This window comes from Hyla sarda, chromosome 9 (assembly GCF_029499605.1).
Source record: "Hyla sarda isolate aHylSar1 chromosome 9, aHylSar1.hap1, whole genome shotgun sequence".
NCBI lineage: Eukaryota > Metazoa > Chordata > Amphibia > Anura > Hylidae > Hyla > Hyla sarda.
The window spans coordinates 1839947-1857515 of NC_079197.1; the positions used below are offsets into that span (position 1 = coordinate 1839947).

At 37.9% G+C, this 17569-nt stretch overlaps 1 protein-coding gene across 16 annotated transcripts in view; it reads right to left on the reverse strand.

Annotated features, from left to right (window-relative positions):
- COL5A1 (collagen type V alpha 1 chain) overlaps positions 1 to 17569 on the reverse strand; it is a 387668-nt gene that overhangs the window by 89082 nt on the left and 281017 nt on the right. For all 16 annotated transcript variants that reach the window (XM_056537902.1, XM_056537901.1, XM_056537900.1 and 13 more), the window contains 8 exons: positions 11905 to 11958; positions 11757 to 11810; positions 11621 to 11674; positions 11296 to 11340; positions 9551 to 9604; positions 8917 to 8961; positions 8776 to 8829; positions 1208 to 1252 (listed from right to left, as the gene is read on the reverse strand). In XM_056537902.1, coding sequence (XP_056393877.1) covers positions 1208 to 1252; positions 8776 to 8829; positions 8917 to 8961; positions 9551 to 9604; positions 11296 to 11340; positions 11621 to 11674; positions 11757 to 11810; positions 11905 to 11958 — 405 coding nt within the window. The remainder of the gene's footprint in view (positions 1 to 1207; positions 1253 to 8775; positions 8830 to 8916; positions 8962 to 9550; positions 9605 to 11295; positions 11341 to 11620; positions 11675 to 11756; positions 11811 to 11904; positions 11959 to 17569) is intronic.

Sequence of the window (17569 nt, forward strand, 5' to 3'; positions counted from 1 at the left end):
TTTGTAGTTGTTCAACAGTTGGAGCCACAATGGTTGGGAAACACTAGGCTACAACCAAGGCTCTACCTTCTTAGGGAGCAGGACCTCCACCTTGTGCCCCTGGGGATGGATGGGCAGCGGCCTGGGTGGGCACATACTGTCTATGATCTATGACTGGTCTTCTGGAACAGAGGTTTGGTATACAATGGCGACCTTCTGATGCACTATGTGTGTGGTTACGTTCATGGGATCCATCATTAAAGACGCAGGAGGCTGTAAGCGATCTGCGTGGGATGAAGGTTGTAGGTTTGTTGCATTATTGGTGCAACCATATTATACAACCAGCCCGACCTAAACAAAGTCTATAACATAAGGCATGAGCTGAGGATTTTTTTGTGGATATTCTTTTCATTTATAGCGAGTGCTTTGATGTATAGCCATAAAGGCAGAGCTACAATGCAAATATACAGCACAATACTTCTGCCTAATATAAGACTTTCCTGGCCGAGGTTTCCTGGGCTGAAATGCAAAGATCCAGCAAGATCTACAGTGCTGTGAAAAAAGAATTTGCCCTCTTCCCAGTTTCCTCTATCTGTGCACATCGGGATCTTGTAGATCAGATGGATTTGCACTTAATCTAGAGCACAAAAAGTCTTCACAGGTAAAAAGTCTCTACAAAGCCTATACTCTACAATGAGGAATTAACCCCTTGTTTGGGGGATTTGTGATATTACCAGCTTTAAGAAGGATATACCATACCTAATCATTCAATGAAGGGGATTCTGGTTCCGGACTATTCCGTAGCGTTTTTAATGTAACCTAAACTGGTCATAGAGAGATCTGGAGGACACTTCATCCATCAGTCCTGGCTCCCACCACCCACGGTGGAGTCTGAGGAGTAACATGCTTCTCCCGCTCATGTTTGGATGAATACAGACGGAGAGCGCGCCGTTTACATTACATGTTATGTGATTTAATGTGTGTTTAATAAAATCATGAAAGTTGAGGGCGCTGCATGACTCTGGTTGTGTGGGATACATGTAAACAATTGTGTTATTAATGGGTGAGCTCAATGCTCTATCCCTGTCCCCACTTCTGACATGAAAGGGAAGATATATGGATAGATGGATGGACGTCGCTGGCGTCTCGTGAGGCGCGCTCATATGGAGGATGGGAACAGATGGAGCAGATGTTATTGTGGAAGGACACAGCAGCTGGGACACGTTACCTTTTCTCCTGGTGGCCCAATCGCACCCTGAGGACCGGGGAGACCCTGCAGAAAAGAAAACAAAAAAGACATCATGATCAGAAGAAGACGTCAAGGTTTATAGTCGTATTAATATATTATGGCATAGAGGAAAAGGGAACCAAGAATATCTATATAAATGGAATGAGAAATCAATAATGATCCATGGACGGTGCAAACAGTATAAGAAAGGACGAGCGACCGGTCAAGGTCCTGGAGCAACCAAAGAAAGAGGAAACTAAATGTCACACTCCAGAAACACCGGAAACTGTGTAGTTCTTAATAAATGGGATTATAAAGTCTATTTCTATCTTTTTATGTTTTTTCTATTTAATTTCTATCTCATATCTATCTATGTCATATCCATATATCTCATATCTATCTATCTATTTCATATTTATCTATCTCATATCTATCTATTTATTTCATATTTATCTATCTCATACCTATCTATCTATTTATCTCTCATATCTATCTATTTATCTCATATCTATCTATCTATTTATCTCCTATCTATCTATCTCATATCTATCTTTCTATCTATCTCTCATATCTATCTATCTATTTATTTCATATTTATCTATCTTATATCTATTCATCTCTTATCTATCCTATCTATCTCACATCTATCTCATATCTATCTATCTATTTATCTCATGTCTATCTATCTATCTCATATCTATCTATTTATCTCATATTTATCTATCTATCTTTATCTCATATTTATCTATCTCATCTCTATCACAAATCTATCTCTACATATTTTCATTCTACAAGGACATTGGAAGTTGTGTACTTTTCCCAACATTACAATGACACCATTAATCTGTCAATGTTTCCGTCAAGTTATTCATGTGAATTTATTTGTGTCTATTAAAATTCAGATTCTTGGTAAAGGTCTCCAGAAGTTTACCCTTCAATATGGCGGCCCAGTGGGAATCCCACATTAGCCCGTCACCATCTGGGCACATCATAAATAACACCAGAGGTTGAAGAGTCTTCAGGAACAGAGCTGAGGACTGACAAGGTTATACTAGAGGTAGGACAAAGACTGGATCCAAGGACATCACTGCTACAAAGCTGAAGGATAAATGATAGAACTTAAATATGAGACTATATCTAACGAACTGGAAAACCTTAAACAACAGCGGGAAGTTATTATTTAAGATGAGGATCTGTAATGTCTTCTATAGTGACTGTAGACCTCTATATGGTGGATGAGGTTCTGTACTGTCTCCTATAGTGACTGTAGACCTCTATATAGTGGATGAGGGTCTGTACTGTCTCCTATAGTGACTGTAGACCTCTATATGGTGGATGAGGTTCTGTACTGTCTCCTATAGTGACTGTAGACCTCTATATGGTGGATGAGGTTCTGTACTGTCTCCTATAGTGACTATAGACCTCTGTATGGTGGATGAGGATCTGTACTGTCTCCTATAGTGACTGTAGACCTCTATATGGTGGATGAGGGTCTGTACTGTCTCCTATAGTGACTGTAGACCTCTATATGGTGGATGAGGTTCTGTACTGTCTCCTATAGTGACTGTAGACCTCTATATGGTGGATGAGGTTCTGTACTGTCTCCTATAGTGACTGTAGACCTCTATATGGTGGCTGAGGATCTGTACTGTCTCCTATAGTGACTGTAGACCTCTATATGGTGGATGAGGTTCTGTACTGTCTCCTATAGTGACTGTAGATATCTATATGGTGGATGAGGATCTGTACTGTCTCCTATAGTGACTGTAGACCTCTATATGGTGGATGAGGATCTGTACTGTCTTCTATAGTGATTGTAGACCTCTATATGGTGGCTGAGGATCTGTACTGTCTTCTATAGTGACTGTAGACCTCTATATGGTGGATGAGGATCTGTACTGTCTCCTATAGTGACTGTAGACCTCTATATGGTGGATGAGGGTCTGTACTGTCTCCTATAGTGACTGTAGACCTCTATATGGTGGATGAGGTTCTGTACTGTCTCCTATAGTGACTGTAGACCTCTATATGGTGGATGAGGGTCTGTAATGTCTTCTATAGTGACTGTAGACCTCTATATGGTGGGTGAGGATCTGTACTGTCTCCTATAGTGACTGTAGACCTCTATATGGTGGCTGAGGATCTGTACTGTCTCCTATAGTGACTGTAGACCTCTATATGGTGGATGAGGTTCTGTACTGTCTCCTATAGTGACTGTAGACCTCTATATGGTGGATGAGGATCTGTACTGTCTCCTATAGTGACTGTAGACCTCTATATAGTGGATGAGGATCTGTACTGTCTTCTATAGTGACTGTAGACCTCTATATGGTGGCTGAGGATCTGTACTGTCTCCTATAGTGACTGTAGACCTCTATATGGTGGATGAGGTTCTGTACTGTCTCCTATAGTGACTGTAGACCTCTATATGGTGGCTGAGGATCTGTACTGTCTCCTATAGTGACTGTAGACCTCTATATGGTGGATGAGGATCTGTACTGTCTCCTATAGTGACTGTAGACCTCTATATGGTGGATGAGGATCTGTACTGTCTCCTATGGTGACTGTAGACCTCTAAATCGTGGCTGAGGATCTGTACTGTCTTCTATAGTGACTGTAGACCTCTATATGGTGGATGAGGATCTGTACTGTCTTCTATAGTGACTGTAGACCTCTATATGGTGGATGAGGTTCTGTACTGTCTCCTATAGTGACTGTAGACCTCTATATGGTGGCTGAGGATCTGTACTGTCTCCTATAGTGACTGTAGACCTCTATATGGTGGATGAGGTTCTGTACTGTCTCCTATAGTGACTGTAGACCTCTATATGGTGGATGAGGTTCTGTACTGTCTCCTATAGTGACTGTAGATATCTATATGGTGGATGAGGATCTGTACTGTCTTCTATAGTGACTGTAGACCTCTATATGGTGGATGAGGGTCTGTACTGTCTCCTATAGTGACTGTAGACCTCTATATGGTGGATGAGGATCTGTACTGTCTCCTATAGTGACTGTAGACCTCTATATGGTGGATGAGGATCTGTACTGTCTTCTATAGTGACTGTAGACCTCTATATGGTGGCTGAGGATCTGTACTGTCTCCTATAGTGACTGTAGACCTCTATATGGTGGATGAGGTTCTGTACTGTCTCCTATAGTGACTGTAGACCTCTATATGGTGGATGAGGATCTGTACTGTCTCCTATAGTGACTGTAGACCTCTATATAGTGGATGAGGGTCTGTACTGTCTCCTATAGTGACTGTAGACCTCTATATGGTGGATGAGGGTCTGTACTGTCTCCTATAGTGACTGTAGACCTCTATATGGTGGATGAGGTTCTGTACTGTCTCCTATAGTGACTGTAGACCTCTATATGGTGGATGAGGGTCTGTACTGTCTCTTATAGTGACTGTAGACCTCTATATGGTGGATGAGGATCTGTACTGTCTCCTATAGTGACTGTAGACCTCTATATGGTGGATGAGGGTCTGTACTGTCTCCTATAGTGACTGTAGACCTCTATATGGTGGATGAGGATCTGTACTGTCTCCTATAGTGACTGTAGACCTCTATATGGTGGATGAGGGTCTGTACTGTCTCTTATAGTGACTGTAGACCTCTATATGGTGGATGAGGTTCTGTACTGTCTCCTATAGTGACTGTAGACCTCTATTTGGTGGCTGAGGATCTGTACTGTCTCCTATAGTGACTGTAGACCTCTATATGGTGGCTGTGGATCTGTACTGTCTCCTATAGTGACTGTAGACCTCTATATCGTGGATGAGGATCTGTACTGTCTTCTATAGTGACTGTAGACATCTATACGGTGGATGAGGGTCTGTACTGTCTCCTATAGTGACTATAGACCTCTATATGATGGATGAGGATCTGTACTGTCTCCTATAGTGACTGTAGACCTCTATATGGTGGATGAGGATCTGTACTGTCTCCTATAGTGACTGTAGACCTCTATATGGTGGATGAGGATCTGTACTGTCTTCTATAGTGACTGTAGACCTCTATATGGTGGATGAGGATCTGTACTGTCTCCTATAGTGACTGTAGACCTCTATATGGTGGATGAGGATCTGTACTGTCTCTTATAGTGACTGTAGACCTCTATATGGTGGATGAGGTTCTGTACTGTCTCCTATAGTGACTGTAGACCTCTATATGGTGGATGAGGATCTGTACTGTCTTCTATAGTGACTGTAGACCTCTATATGGTGGATGAGGATCTGTACTGTCTTCTATAGTGACTGTAGACCTCTATATGGTGGATGAGGATCTGTACTGTCTCCTATAGTGACTGTAGACCTCTATATGGTGGATGAGGATCTGTACTGTCTCCTATAGTGACTGTAGACCTCTATATGGTGGATGAGGATCTGTACTGTCTCTTATAGTGACTGTAGACCTCTATATGGTGGATGAGGATCTGTACTGTCTCCTATAGTGACTGTAGACCTCTATATGGTGGATGAGGTTCTGTACTGTCTCCTATAGTGACTATAGACCTCTGTATGGTGGATGAGGATCTGTACTGTCTCCTATAGTGACTGTAGACCTCTATATGGTGGATGAGGATCTGTACTGTCTCCTATAGTGACTGTAGACCTCTATATGGTGGATGGGGATCTGTACTGTCTTCTATAGTGACTATAGACCTCTATATGGTGGATGAGGATCTGTACTGTCTTCTATAGTGACTGTAGACCTCTATATGGTGGATGAGGATCTGTTCTGTCTCCTATAGTGACTGTAGACCTCTATATGGTGGATGAGGATCTGTACTGTCTCCTATAGTGACTGTAGACCTCTATATGGTGGTTGAGGATCTGTACTGTCTCCTATAGTGACTGTAGACCTCTATATGGTGGATGAGGATCTGTACTGTCTCCTATAGTGACTGTAGACCTCTATATGGTGGTTGAGGATCTGTACTGTCTCCTATAGTGACTGTAGACCTCTATATGGTGGATGAGGATCTGTACTGTCTCCTATAGTGACTGTAGACCTCTATATGGTGGATGAGGTTCTGTACTGTCTCCTATAGTGACTGTAGACCTCTATATGGTGGATGAGGATCTGTACTGTCTCCTATAGTGACTGTAGACCTCTATATGGTGGATGAGGATCTGTACTGTCTCCTATAGTGACTGTAGACCTCTATATGGTGGATGAGGATCTGTACTGTCTCCTATAGTGACTGTAGACCTCTATATGGTGGATGAGGATCTGTACTGTCTCCTATAGTGACTGTAGACCTATATATGGTGGTTGAGGATCTGTACTGTCTTCTTTAGTGACTGTAGACCTCTATATGGTGGATGAGGATCTGTAATGTCTTCTTTAGTGACTGTAGACCTCTATATGGTGGATGAGGATCTGTACTGTCTTCTATAGTGACTGTAGACCTCTATATGGTGGCTGAGGATCTGTACTGTCTCCTATAGTGACTGTAGACCTCTATATGGTGGATGAGGATCTGTAATGTCTTCTATAGTGACTGTAGACCTCTATATGGTGGATGAGGATCTGTACTGTCTCCTATAGTGACTGTAGACCTCTATATGGTGGATGAGGATCTGTACTGTCTCCTATAGTGACTGTAGACCTCTATATGGTGGATGAGGGTCTGTACTGTCTCCTATAGTGACTGTAGACCTCTATATGGTGGATGAGGATCTGTACTGTCTCCTATAGTGACTATAGACCTCTATATGGTGGATGAGGATCTGTACTGTCTCCTATAGTGACTGTAGACCTCTATATGGTGGATGAGGATCTGTACTGTCTCCTATAGTGACTATAGACCTCTGTATGGTGGATGAGGATCTGTACTGTCTTCTATAGTGACTGTAGACCTCTATATGGTGGATGAGGATCTGTACTGTCTCTTATAGTGACTGTAGACCTCTATATGGTGGATGAGGATCTGTACTGTCTCCTATAGTGACTATAGACCTCTGTATGGTGGATGAGGATCTGTACTGTCTTCTATAGTGACTGTAGACCTCTATATGGTGGATGAGGATCTGTACTGTCTCTTATAGTGACTGTAGACCTCTATATGGTGGATGAGGATCTGTACTGTCTCCTATAGTGACTGCGGACCTCTATATGGTGGTTGAGGGTCTGTACTGTCTCCTATAGTGACTGTAGACCTCTATATGGTGGTTGAGGGTCTGTACTGTCTCATACTGGCTGTAGCTGGGGGTGATGATATAAAAAAAAAATGTAAGTATTTATTTATTAAGGTTTTGTTTTGCATAAAATAAACAGCACAACAAGGGGTAAAACAGAACAAGTGCCTCTGTAGGTCCACAGGTCAACTCCATCATTATGACAGGTATAAAATAACAGCAGTGGCAAATCATACATAGAAGGAAAGAGCCTCCCCAGCACCATTCAGAGAATCCCCACACCAATAAACAAGCATACATTGACACTACCACACATCCCACTGACTCTGACCCCCACCCCCAAATCCTATTATAGAAAACTTAATGGACCACTCCAGAAGGGGGGGGGGGTCAGTCGACATCTAGTAAAAGCCAGGGACTCCACACCCTGTCAAATTTCTTTGGGCACCTAAGACTCCTATAAAAGGCTTGGTACAACGGGACAAATGTATTTACCAAATTTAGCCAGTGACACAAATGGGGGTGATATACAGGTCTATGGTTGGCCACCGGTCACGTCCAATCATCCAGCTTGTTTATGGTAGGTGGGTTGGTATGCAGAGATGATAATTTGGTTTTTCTTTTATACCTCTTTGTCCATCTCATCCCGTCCATCCCCATCAACCTCAGTCATCTCCATCCTCCATGAATTATAACTCTATCTTTAGGCCCCTTATGCATTCTCCTCTCCATGTGATAAGTACCTGAGTAGTAGAGTCTGACTGCATGGACTCCAACTGGTCACAAGAATTGGGGTCTTCTTGTTCTCCAAGTGAATTAAAGGGCAAAATGCATGCTCGGCCGCTGCTCCATTCACTTGGATGACAAGGGACCCCTGTTCTTATTAGTAGAGTTATCAGCAATAAGACATCATTGAGTAAAACCCAATCTCTATGCAATTTGCTATTTTGATATTCCACCTTTCTTAAGTAGTAGTGATATTGTCACAGACATTAATGACTTGGGTTCAGGTCAGTTGTGTTTTGTTGGACCGACCTACAGTTATTCTAAATGACCAAGTATCCCACTGTTATATGCTGGTTCCTATTCCATCTGTATACATTACTGAACATATATAAGTCCAGAGTGGTAATGTGCCGGATACAGGTGCAGGATGAGTAAGGATGTCATGTGCACCTGAAATAGGTCCCTTTTATCCTGTATCCTGCACTCTTTCTATGATAACCAATAAACATCTGAAGCTTTTACCTGCACAGGATATTTAGTTGTTTTATTGCTGGTTTGCACCGTCTGTGTTTGTTTGAATCTATCTCAGGTGAGCTAAAGGCCTGTTACACTATTTTTATTCAGTATATGAACCAAGCAGAATAAATAAAAAGGAGACTCACAATCTTATATATAGCCACTTTAGCCTTACCTGTGCACCTGGGTTTCCTTGCTGCCCGGGAGGCCCTGGCTCTCCTTGTGGCCCCTAAAAAGAAAAAGAGAACAAGATCACCTTAAAGAATATTTGCTATTATATAATATTTGGTTTACACAGAGCTCATGTAATACTTACCACACTACCTTTAGGTCCGACTTGACCATCCATGCCAGTAACACCCTACAGCAAGAACACAGACAATATTAAGGACAAGAAGCAGACACATCCACAACCTGTATAGAAAGCCATAACCCACAGCCATGTGGACTACGAAATCTAGGAGATCTCGATTTACCTGTAGCCACATTTACATAAATGACCAACTAGCTCCTTTCCATTGCACATGTATTATTATAGGCTAAGCCAGTATGAGCAATGATATAGACAAGGTCCACAGCCTGGGTGGAAGAAAAGCATCAGACTTCATACATATTCATAATATAGGAACGCATGTAACATAAATTGGCCAAATTACATTAATGGCAGCAGATTGTATTCCAGAGCATTATATCCAGTGATAACTTATCTCTACGGCTGTAATGACAGATCCCTATTTGTGCTTCTTGTTCACTGGTCTGTGTTATTTCACAATGCAACTTATCAGCAATATTTTAATAAGAGCAAAAGTTGTGCAGTAATTCCCGAGCCGAGGCCCATTAAGCATGGACGGTTTATGTGGGATGACGTGAGAGAAGGATTACTGCAAATACAGCAACCACTCCCGCGCATCACCCTCATGTCCTGCCTCCTAGGAAAGGAGAAGACTTACGTGAGGTCCTGGGGGCCCGGGAGGTCCCTTTGGTCCTAGTAAACCTCGTGGTCCCTAGAAACAAGAAGATAGAAATGAGAACAATGGAGAATATAACAATCTACAATGTGAAGGTCTCAGGATGGCACGGCTTGTCTTAGAGGAGCTGAATCTTTTATACAAGGCTTTTGGCCTCTGGCAATGCTTGTAGTATATTTATTGTTGAGAACACAACCCCCTGAAGAAGCCTCTAAACAGAAATGTTTGTCGGGGTGGGTGTTCCTGTGGCTTTCCATTGTGGCTCTTATTATTGATAATATAGTTACATTTTTTTGCCCCTACTATTAGGTGATTTTGCACTTTAGCTTCTTGTTCAGTTGGGACCTCTGCAATTGATTTATTTCATTATGGTGTATGTCAAATGTTACTTCATTATCTGCCTGGATGCCCATTGGTGCCTCTACTACCAGTTTCTGTATTCTATAGTCTGGATCATTTTCATTAATAAAGACTGTAGTTTTAATAAGGCCTCTTTCCCATCAGCGTTAGGAGGTCAGTTCGCTGATTCTATTAAAATGACAGGACATTTCCTGTTCTAAAATCCTGCAAAATAACAGACCTCATAAGAAAACCCAATTGGTCCCCATTCAAAGTCAATGAGACCTGTCAGCATCTGTTGGCGTCCGTTGTTACACGCTTCATCCCGTCTCTATAACGGGGCTCCTCTACGCTGTTGTGAACACAGTCTTATCAGAGTATCATTTATTATTTGCGTATGCCAAGGGACTGTATACGGGATTGTATATGCAGCCTTGCATACAGGCATTTCTTTTCACACTGTGTTATCGGTTTGATATGTTAGTGATGTAACCTGAGTAAACAGAAAGGAAAACCAATTGGGTAAAGCCAAAGCAACTGAGGGACTCAAAACCCAACACCTCCACAGACAATGGTGGGCAGTAGTGACCCGAGGACTCCCATACTCATCCCATACAAATCTTAGCACTAGAGTGTAGCTCACTAGACCTAAATATAACTGAGGTTACTGGGAAAACTCCTTTACCCTAGGAAGAGTGTAATGCACGCCAATACTACAATGATCAAGACTTAGCTGCTTTAGTTGGCCAAGAGTCTCCAATGATGCTTCACATTGGGACATGACTGGTGGGATCAAAGACTGGTCAGTCCATCCATGTAGGTAAACTGAAAATATTGGGAGCTTATCATCTCTACGGACAAATGATCAGGCCTGCTACAACGCAACATGCCCGATCCTTCTTTCACCTCCATCATCTGCCATTGGTGGAGAATTAGGAAACCTTCATACACACTATAAAATCAGCTGCTGTATATAGTCCCACCCAAGTAGTGTCTGACTTGCACCTCATGTGTATGGGAACCTTTAGGGTACAGTCACACTGAGAATTACCGGCCAGACAAACTCCAGGCAGAGATTCTCTGTGCAGCAGGTGCCGCCGGAGCCGCAGCAGGCACCAAAATTGTAGTATTTTAACAGCTGGAGGCACACTTGTTGGAAAACACTGCCTTATCTTATGAAAACCACAATGTATTTGAAATGTGCAGTTACGGATTTTGTTGTGGATCAGCAGTATAAAGGCACATTCAGCCGAGCGTGCATGTGTATGCATGTGAGTGAGGGAATCAGGTGAAATAGCCATACACAATCTTGTACGTATGACCTGCGCTTTATGCAACTAGGGATAGGAAAAGGGATTTTTCGAAAACATAATGAACCAAAAACTTACAGGTTCACCTGGCAATCCACGAGGTCCAACATCTCCATCGTCGCCCTAAGGAAAGCAATAAGACAACTGAGTAAATAGAATCCATTGTGAAGCTATATCCACTCCCAGCATTATATTCCCAGGACTTGCCCTTATATAAGAAGTAGGCATCACATAGGGCACGGGAGGTTTCAAAACTGTTGCAAAACTACAACTCCCAGCATGCCTAGATAGCCAATGGTTTGTATTTTTGGCACAGATGGGGGCACCCTGGTTGGGCACTGACATACATTGCGGTAGATCTCTAACACCTGACATGATATGTATAGGCTGAGAGTGTACTTACCCTCTCGCCATCCTCTCCTGGTGATCCGGGAGGTCCGTGGGGACCAGGTTCTCCCTAATAACAACCAATAGCATGTATTAATCATCATGATATAATGGATAAGTGGAAATGACCACTATAGAAAAAATGAACCTACACGATGACCCTTTTCTCCAGGTAAACCCGCTAAACCATCAAATCCTCTGTCACCCTAAAAATAAGCAAAAGGTAAATTATTATTGTGATGAGCAATTGTTTGCAGGGGTTAATAAACACTAAGGATCCCCACACTATACCCCATATACCTTAGATCCGGTCTGTCCTGGCATACCACGAGCGCCATCGCTTCCTGCTCGGCCCTGGAATACAGAAGAAGGACATGTATTGTTTTTATTACCTCCACATCACTGCTCTCCAAAATGTGTCCTCCAGCTGTTGCAAAACTACAACTCCCAGCATGCCCAGACAGTCAAAGGCTGTCTGGGCATGCTGGGAATTGTAGTTTTGCAAAAGCTGGAGGGTCGTAGGTTGGACACCTAGGCCTTAAGGGGTTCAGGGAGATTTTTTGCAATATTTGTTCCACATTATTATTGATTATTTCCTGTGTTAAGATTTACTATCATAAATGTGTCAGAATCCTCGTGCAGACGCTGCGTATTACATTGATTTTGTGTTTTATACATAGTATATATAATATATGCAATACTATACACCATACAATTCTGGCACAAATGAAGCCAACTAATACGTGATGTAAAGATAAAAAAAATGGTGTTAAAAGTGTCTAAAGAAACACGAGAGTATTAAACAGGTCTGAGCCAATGTGACATATCAGGTGCTTTAATAGAGTGTGTAATATTATCTATATACTGGACTGTAATATTATCTATATACTGGACTGTGTAATATTATCTATACACTGGACTGTGTAATATTATCTATATACTGGACTGTGTAATATTATCTATATACTGGACTGTGTAATATTATCTATATACTGGACTGTGTAATATTATCTATATACTGGACTGTGTAATATTATCTATATACTGGACTGTGTAATATTATCTATATACTGGACTGTGTAATATCTATATACTGGACTGTAATATTATCTATACACCGGACTGTAATATTATCTATATACTGGACTGTGTAATATTATCTATATACTGGACTGTGTAATATTATCTATATACTGGACTGTGTAATATTATCTATATACTGGACTGTGTAATATTATCTATATACTGGACTGTGTAATATTATCTATATACTGGACTGTAATATTATCTATATACTGGACTGTAATATTATCTATACACCGGACTGTAATATTATCTATATACTGGACTGTGTAATATTATCTATATACTGGACTGTGTAATATTATCTATATACTGGACTGTGTAATATTATCTATACACTGACTGTGTAATATTATCTATATACTGGACTGTGTAATATTATCTATATACTGGACTGTGTAATATTATCTATATACTGGACTGTGTAATATTATCTATATACTGGACTGTAATATTATCTATACACTGGACTGTGTAATATTATCTATATACTGGACTGTGTAATATCTATACACTGGACTGTGTAATATTATCTATATACTGGACTGTAATATTATCTATACACTGGACTGTGTAATATTATCTATATACTGGACTGTGTAATATTATCTATACACTGGACTGTAATATTATCTATACACTGGACTGTATAATATTATCTATATACTGGACTGTGTAATATTATCTATACACTGGACTGTGTAATATTATCTATATACTGGACTGTGTAATATTATCTATATACTGGACTGTGTAATATTATCTATATACTGGACTGTGTAATATTATCTATACACTGGACTGTGTAATATTATCTATACACTGGACTGTGTAATATTATCTATATACTGGACTGTGTAATATTATCTATATACTGGACTGTGTAATATTATCTATATACTGGACTGTAATATTATCTATATACTGGACTGTGTAATATTATCTATATACTGGACTGTAATATTATCTATACACTGGACTGTGTAATATTATCTATATACTGGACTGTAATATTATCTATACACTGGACTGTGTAATATTATCTATATACTGGACTGTGTAATATTATCTATATACTGGACTGTGTAATATTATCTATATACTGGACTGTGTAATATTATCTATATACTGGACTGTGTAATATTATCTATACACTGGACTGTGTAATATTATCTATATACTGGACTGTAATATTATCTATACACTGGACTGTGTAATATTATCTATACACTGGACTGTAATATTATCTATACACTGGACTGTGTAATATTATCTATATACTGGACTGTGTAATATTATCTATATACTGGACTGTGTAATATTATCTATACACTGGACTGTGTAATATTATCTATATACTGGACTGTAATATTATCTATACACTGGACTGTGTAATATTATCTATATACTGGACTGTAATAATATCTATACACTGGACTGTAATATTATCTATATACTGGACTGTATAATATTATCTATACACTGGACTGTGTAATATTATCTATATACTGGACTGTAATATTATCTATACACTGGACTGTGTAATATCTATATACTGGACTGTATAATATTATCTATACACTGGACTGTGTAATATTATCTATACACTGGACTGTGTAATATTATCTATACACTGGACTGTATAATATTATCTATATACTGGACTGTGTAATATTATCTATATACTGGACTGTGTAATATTATCTATATACTGGACTGTGTAATATTATCTATATACTGGACTGTAATATTATCTATATACTGGACTGTGTAATATTATCTATATACTGGACTGTAATATTATCTATATACTGGACTGTGTAATATTATCTATACACTGGACTGTAATATTATCTATACACTGGACTGTATAATATTATCTATATACTGGACTGTAATATTATCTATATACTGGACTGTGTAATATTATCTATACACTGGACTGTAATATTATCTATATACTGGACTGTGTAATATTATCTATATACTGGACTGTAATATTATCTATATACTGGACTGTGTAATATTATCTATACACTGGACTGTAATATTATCTATATACTGGACTGTGTAATATTATCTATATACTGGACTGTAATATTATCTATACACTGGACTGTAATATTATCTATACACTGGACTGTAATATTATCTATACACTGGACTGTATAATATTATCTATATACTGGACTGTAATATTATCTATACACTGGACTGTAATATTATCTATATACTGGACTGTAATATTATCTATACACTGGACTGTGTAATATTATCTATACACCGGACTGTAATATTATCTATACACTGGACTGTGTAATATTATCTATACACTGGACTGTAATATTATCTATATACTGGACTGTGTAATATTATCTATATACTGGACTGTGTAATATTATCTATATACTGGACTGTATAATATTATCTATATACTGGACTGTAATATTATCTATATACTGGACTGTATAATATTATCTATATACTGGACTGTAATATTATCTATATACTGGACTGTGTAATATTATCTATACACTGGACTGTAATATTATCTATATACTGGACTGTGTAATATTATCTATATACTGGACTGTATAATATTATCTATACACTGGACTGTAATATTATCTATACACTGGACTGTGTAATATTATCTATACACTGGACTGTGTAATATTATCTATATACTGGACTGTAATATTATCTATATACTGGACTGTGTAATATTATCTATATACTGGACTGTAATATTATCTATATACTGGACTGTGTAATATTATCTATATACTGGACTGTAATATTATCTATATACTGGACTGTAATATTATCTATATACTGGACTGTGTAATATTATCTATACACTGGACTGTGTAATATTATCTATACACTGGACTGTGTAATATTATCTATATACTGGACTGTAATATTATCTATATACTGGACTGTGTAATATCTATATACTGGACTGTATAATATTATCTATATACTGGACTGTAATATTATCTATATACTGGACTGTAATATTATCTATATACTGGACTGTAATATTATCTATACACTGGACTGTGTAATATCTATATACTGGACTGTGTAATATTATCTATATACTGGACTGTGTAATATTATCTATATACTGGACTGTGTAATATTATCTATATACTGGACTGTGTAATATTATCTATATACTGGACTGTAATATTATCTATACACTGGACTGTGTAATATTATCTATATACTGGACTGTGTAATATTATCTATACACTGGACTGTGTAATATTATCTATATACTGGACTGTAATATTATCTATACACTGGACTGTGTAATATCTATATACTGGACTGTATAATATTATCTATATACTCGACTGTATAATATTATCTATATACTGGACTGTAATATTATCTATATACTGGACTGTAATATTATCTATACACTGGACTGTGTAATATCTATATACTGGACTGTGTAATATTATCTATATACTGGACTGTGTAATATTATCTATATACTGGACTGTGTAATATTATCTATACACTGGACTGTGTAATATTATCTATATACTGGACTGTAATATTATCTATACACTGGACTGTGTAATATTATCTATACACTGGACTGTAATATTATCTATACACTGGACTGTGTAATATTATCTATATACTGGACTGTGTAATATTATCTATATACTGGACTGTGTAATATTATCTATACACTGGACTGTGTAATATTATCTATATACTGGACTGTAATATTATCTATACACTGGACTGTGTAATATTATCTATATACTGGACTGTAATAATATCTATACACTGGACTGTAATATTATCTATATACTGGACTGTAATATTATCTATACACTGGACTGTGTAATATCTATATACTGGACTGTATAATATTATCTATATACTGGACTGTGTAATATTATCTATATACTGGACTGTGTAATATTATCTATATACTGGACTGTGTAATATTATCTATATACTGGACTGTAATATTATCTATATACTGGACTGTGTAATATTATCTATACACTGGACTGTAATATTATCTATACACTGGACTGTATAATATTATCTATATACTGGACTGTAATATTATCTATATACTGGACTGTGTAATATTATCTATATACTGGACTGTAATATTATCTATATACTGGACTGTAATATTATCTATACACTGGACTGTAATATTATCTATATACTGGACTGTGTAATATTATCTATATACTGGACTGTAATATTATCTATATACTGGACTGTGTAATATTATCTATACACTGGACTGTAATATTATCTATATACTGGACTGTGTAATATTATCTATATACTGGACTGTAATATTATCTATACACTGGACTGTAATATTATCTATACACTGGACTGTAATATTATCTATACACTGGACTGTATAATATTATCTATATACTGGACTGTAATATTATCTATACACTGGACTGTAATATTATCTATACACTGGACTGTGTAATATTATCTATACACCGGACTGTAATATTATCTATACACTGGACTGTGTAATATTATCTATACACTGGACTGTAATATTATCTATATACTGGACTGTGTAATATTATCTATATACTGGACTGTGTAATATTATCTATATACTGGACTGTAATATTATCTATATACTGGACTGTATAATATTATCTATATACTGGACTGTAATATTATCTATATACTGGACTGTGTAATATTATCTATACACTGGACTGTAATATTATCTATATACTGGACTGTGTAATATTATCTATATACTGGACTGTATAATATTATCTATACACTGGACTGTAATATTATCTATACACTGGACTGTGTAATATTATCTATACACTGGACTGTGTAATATTATCTA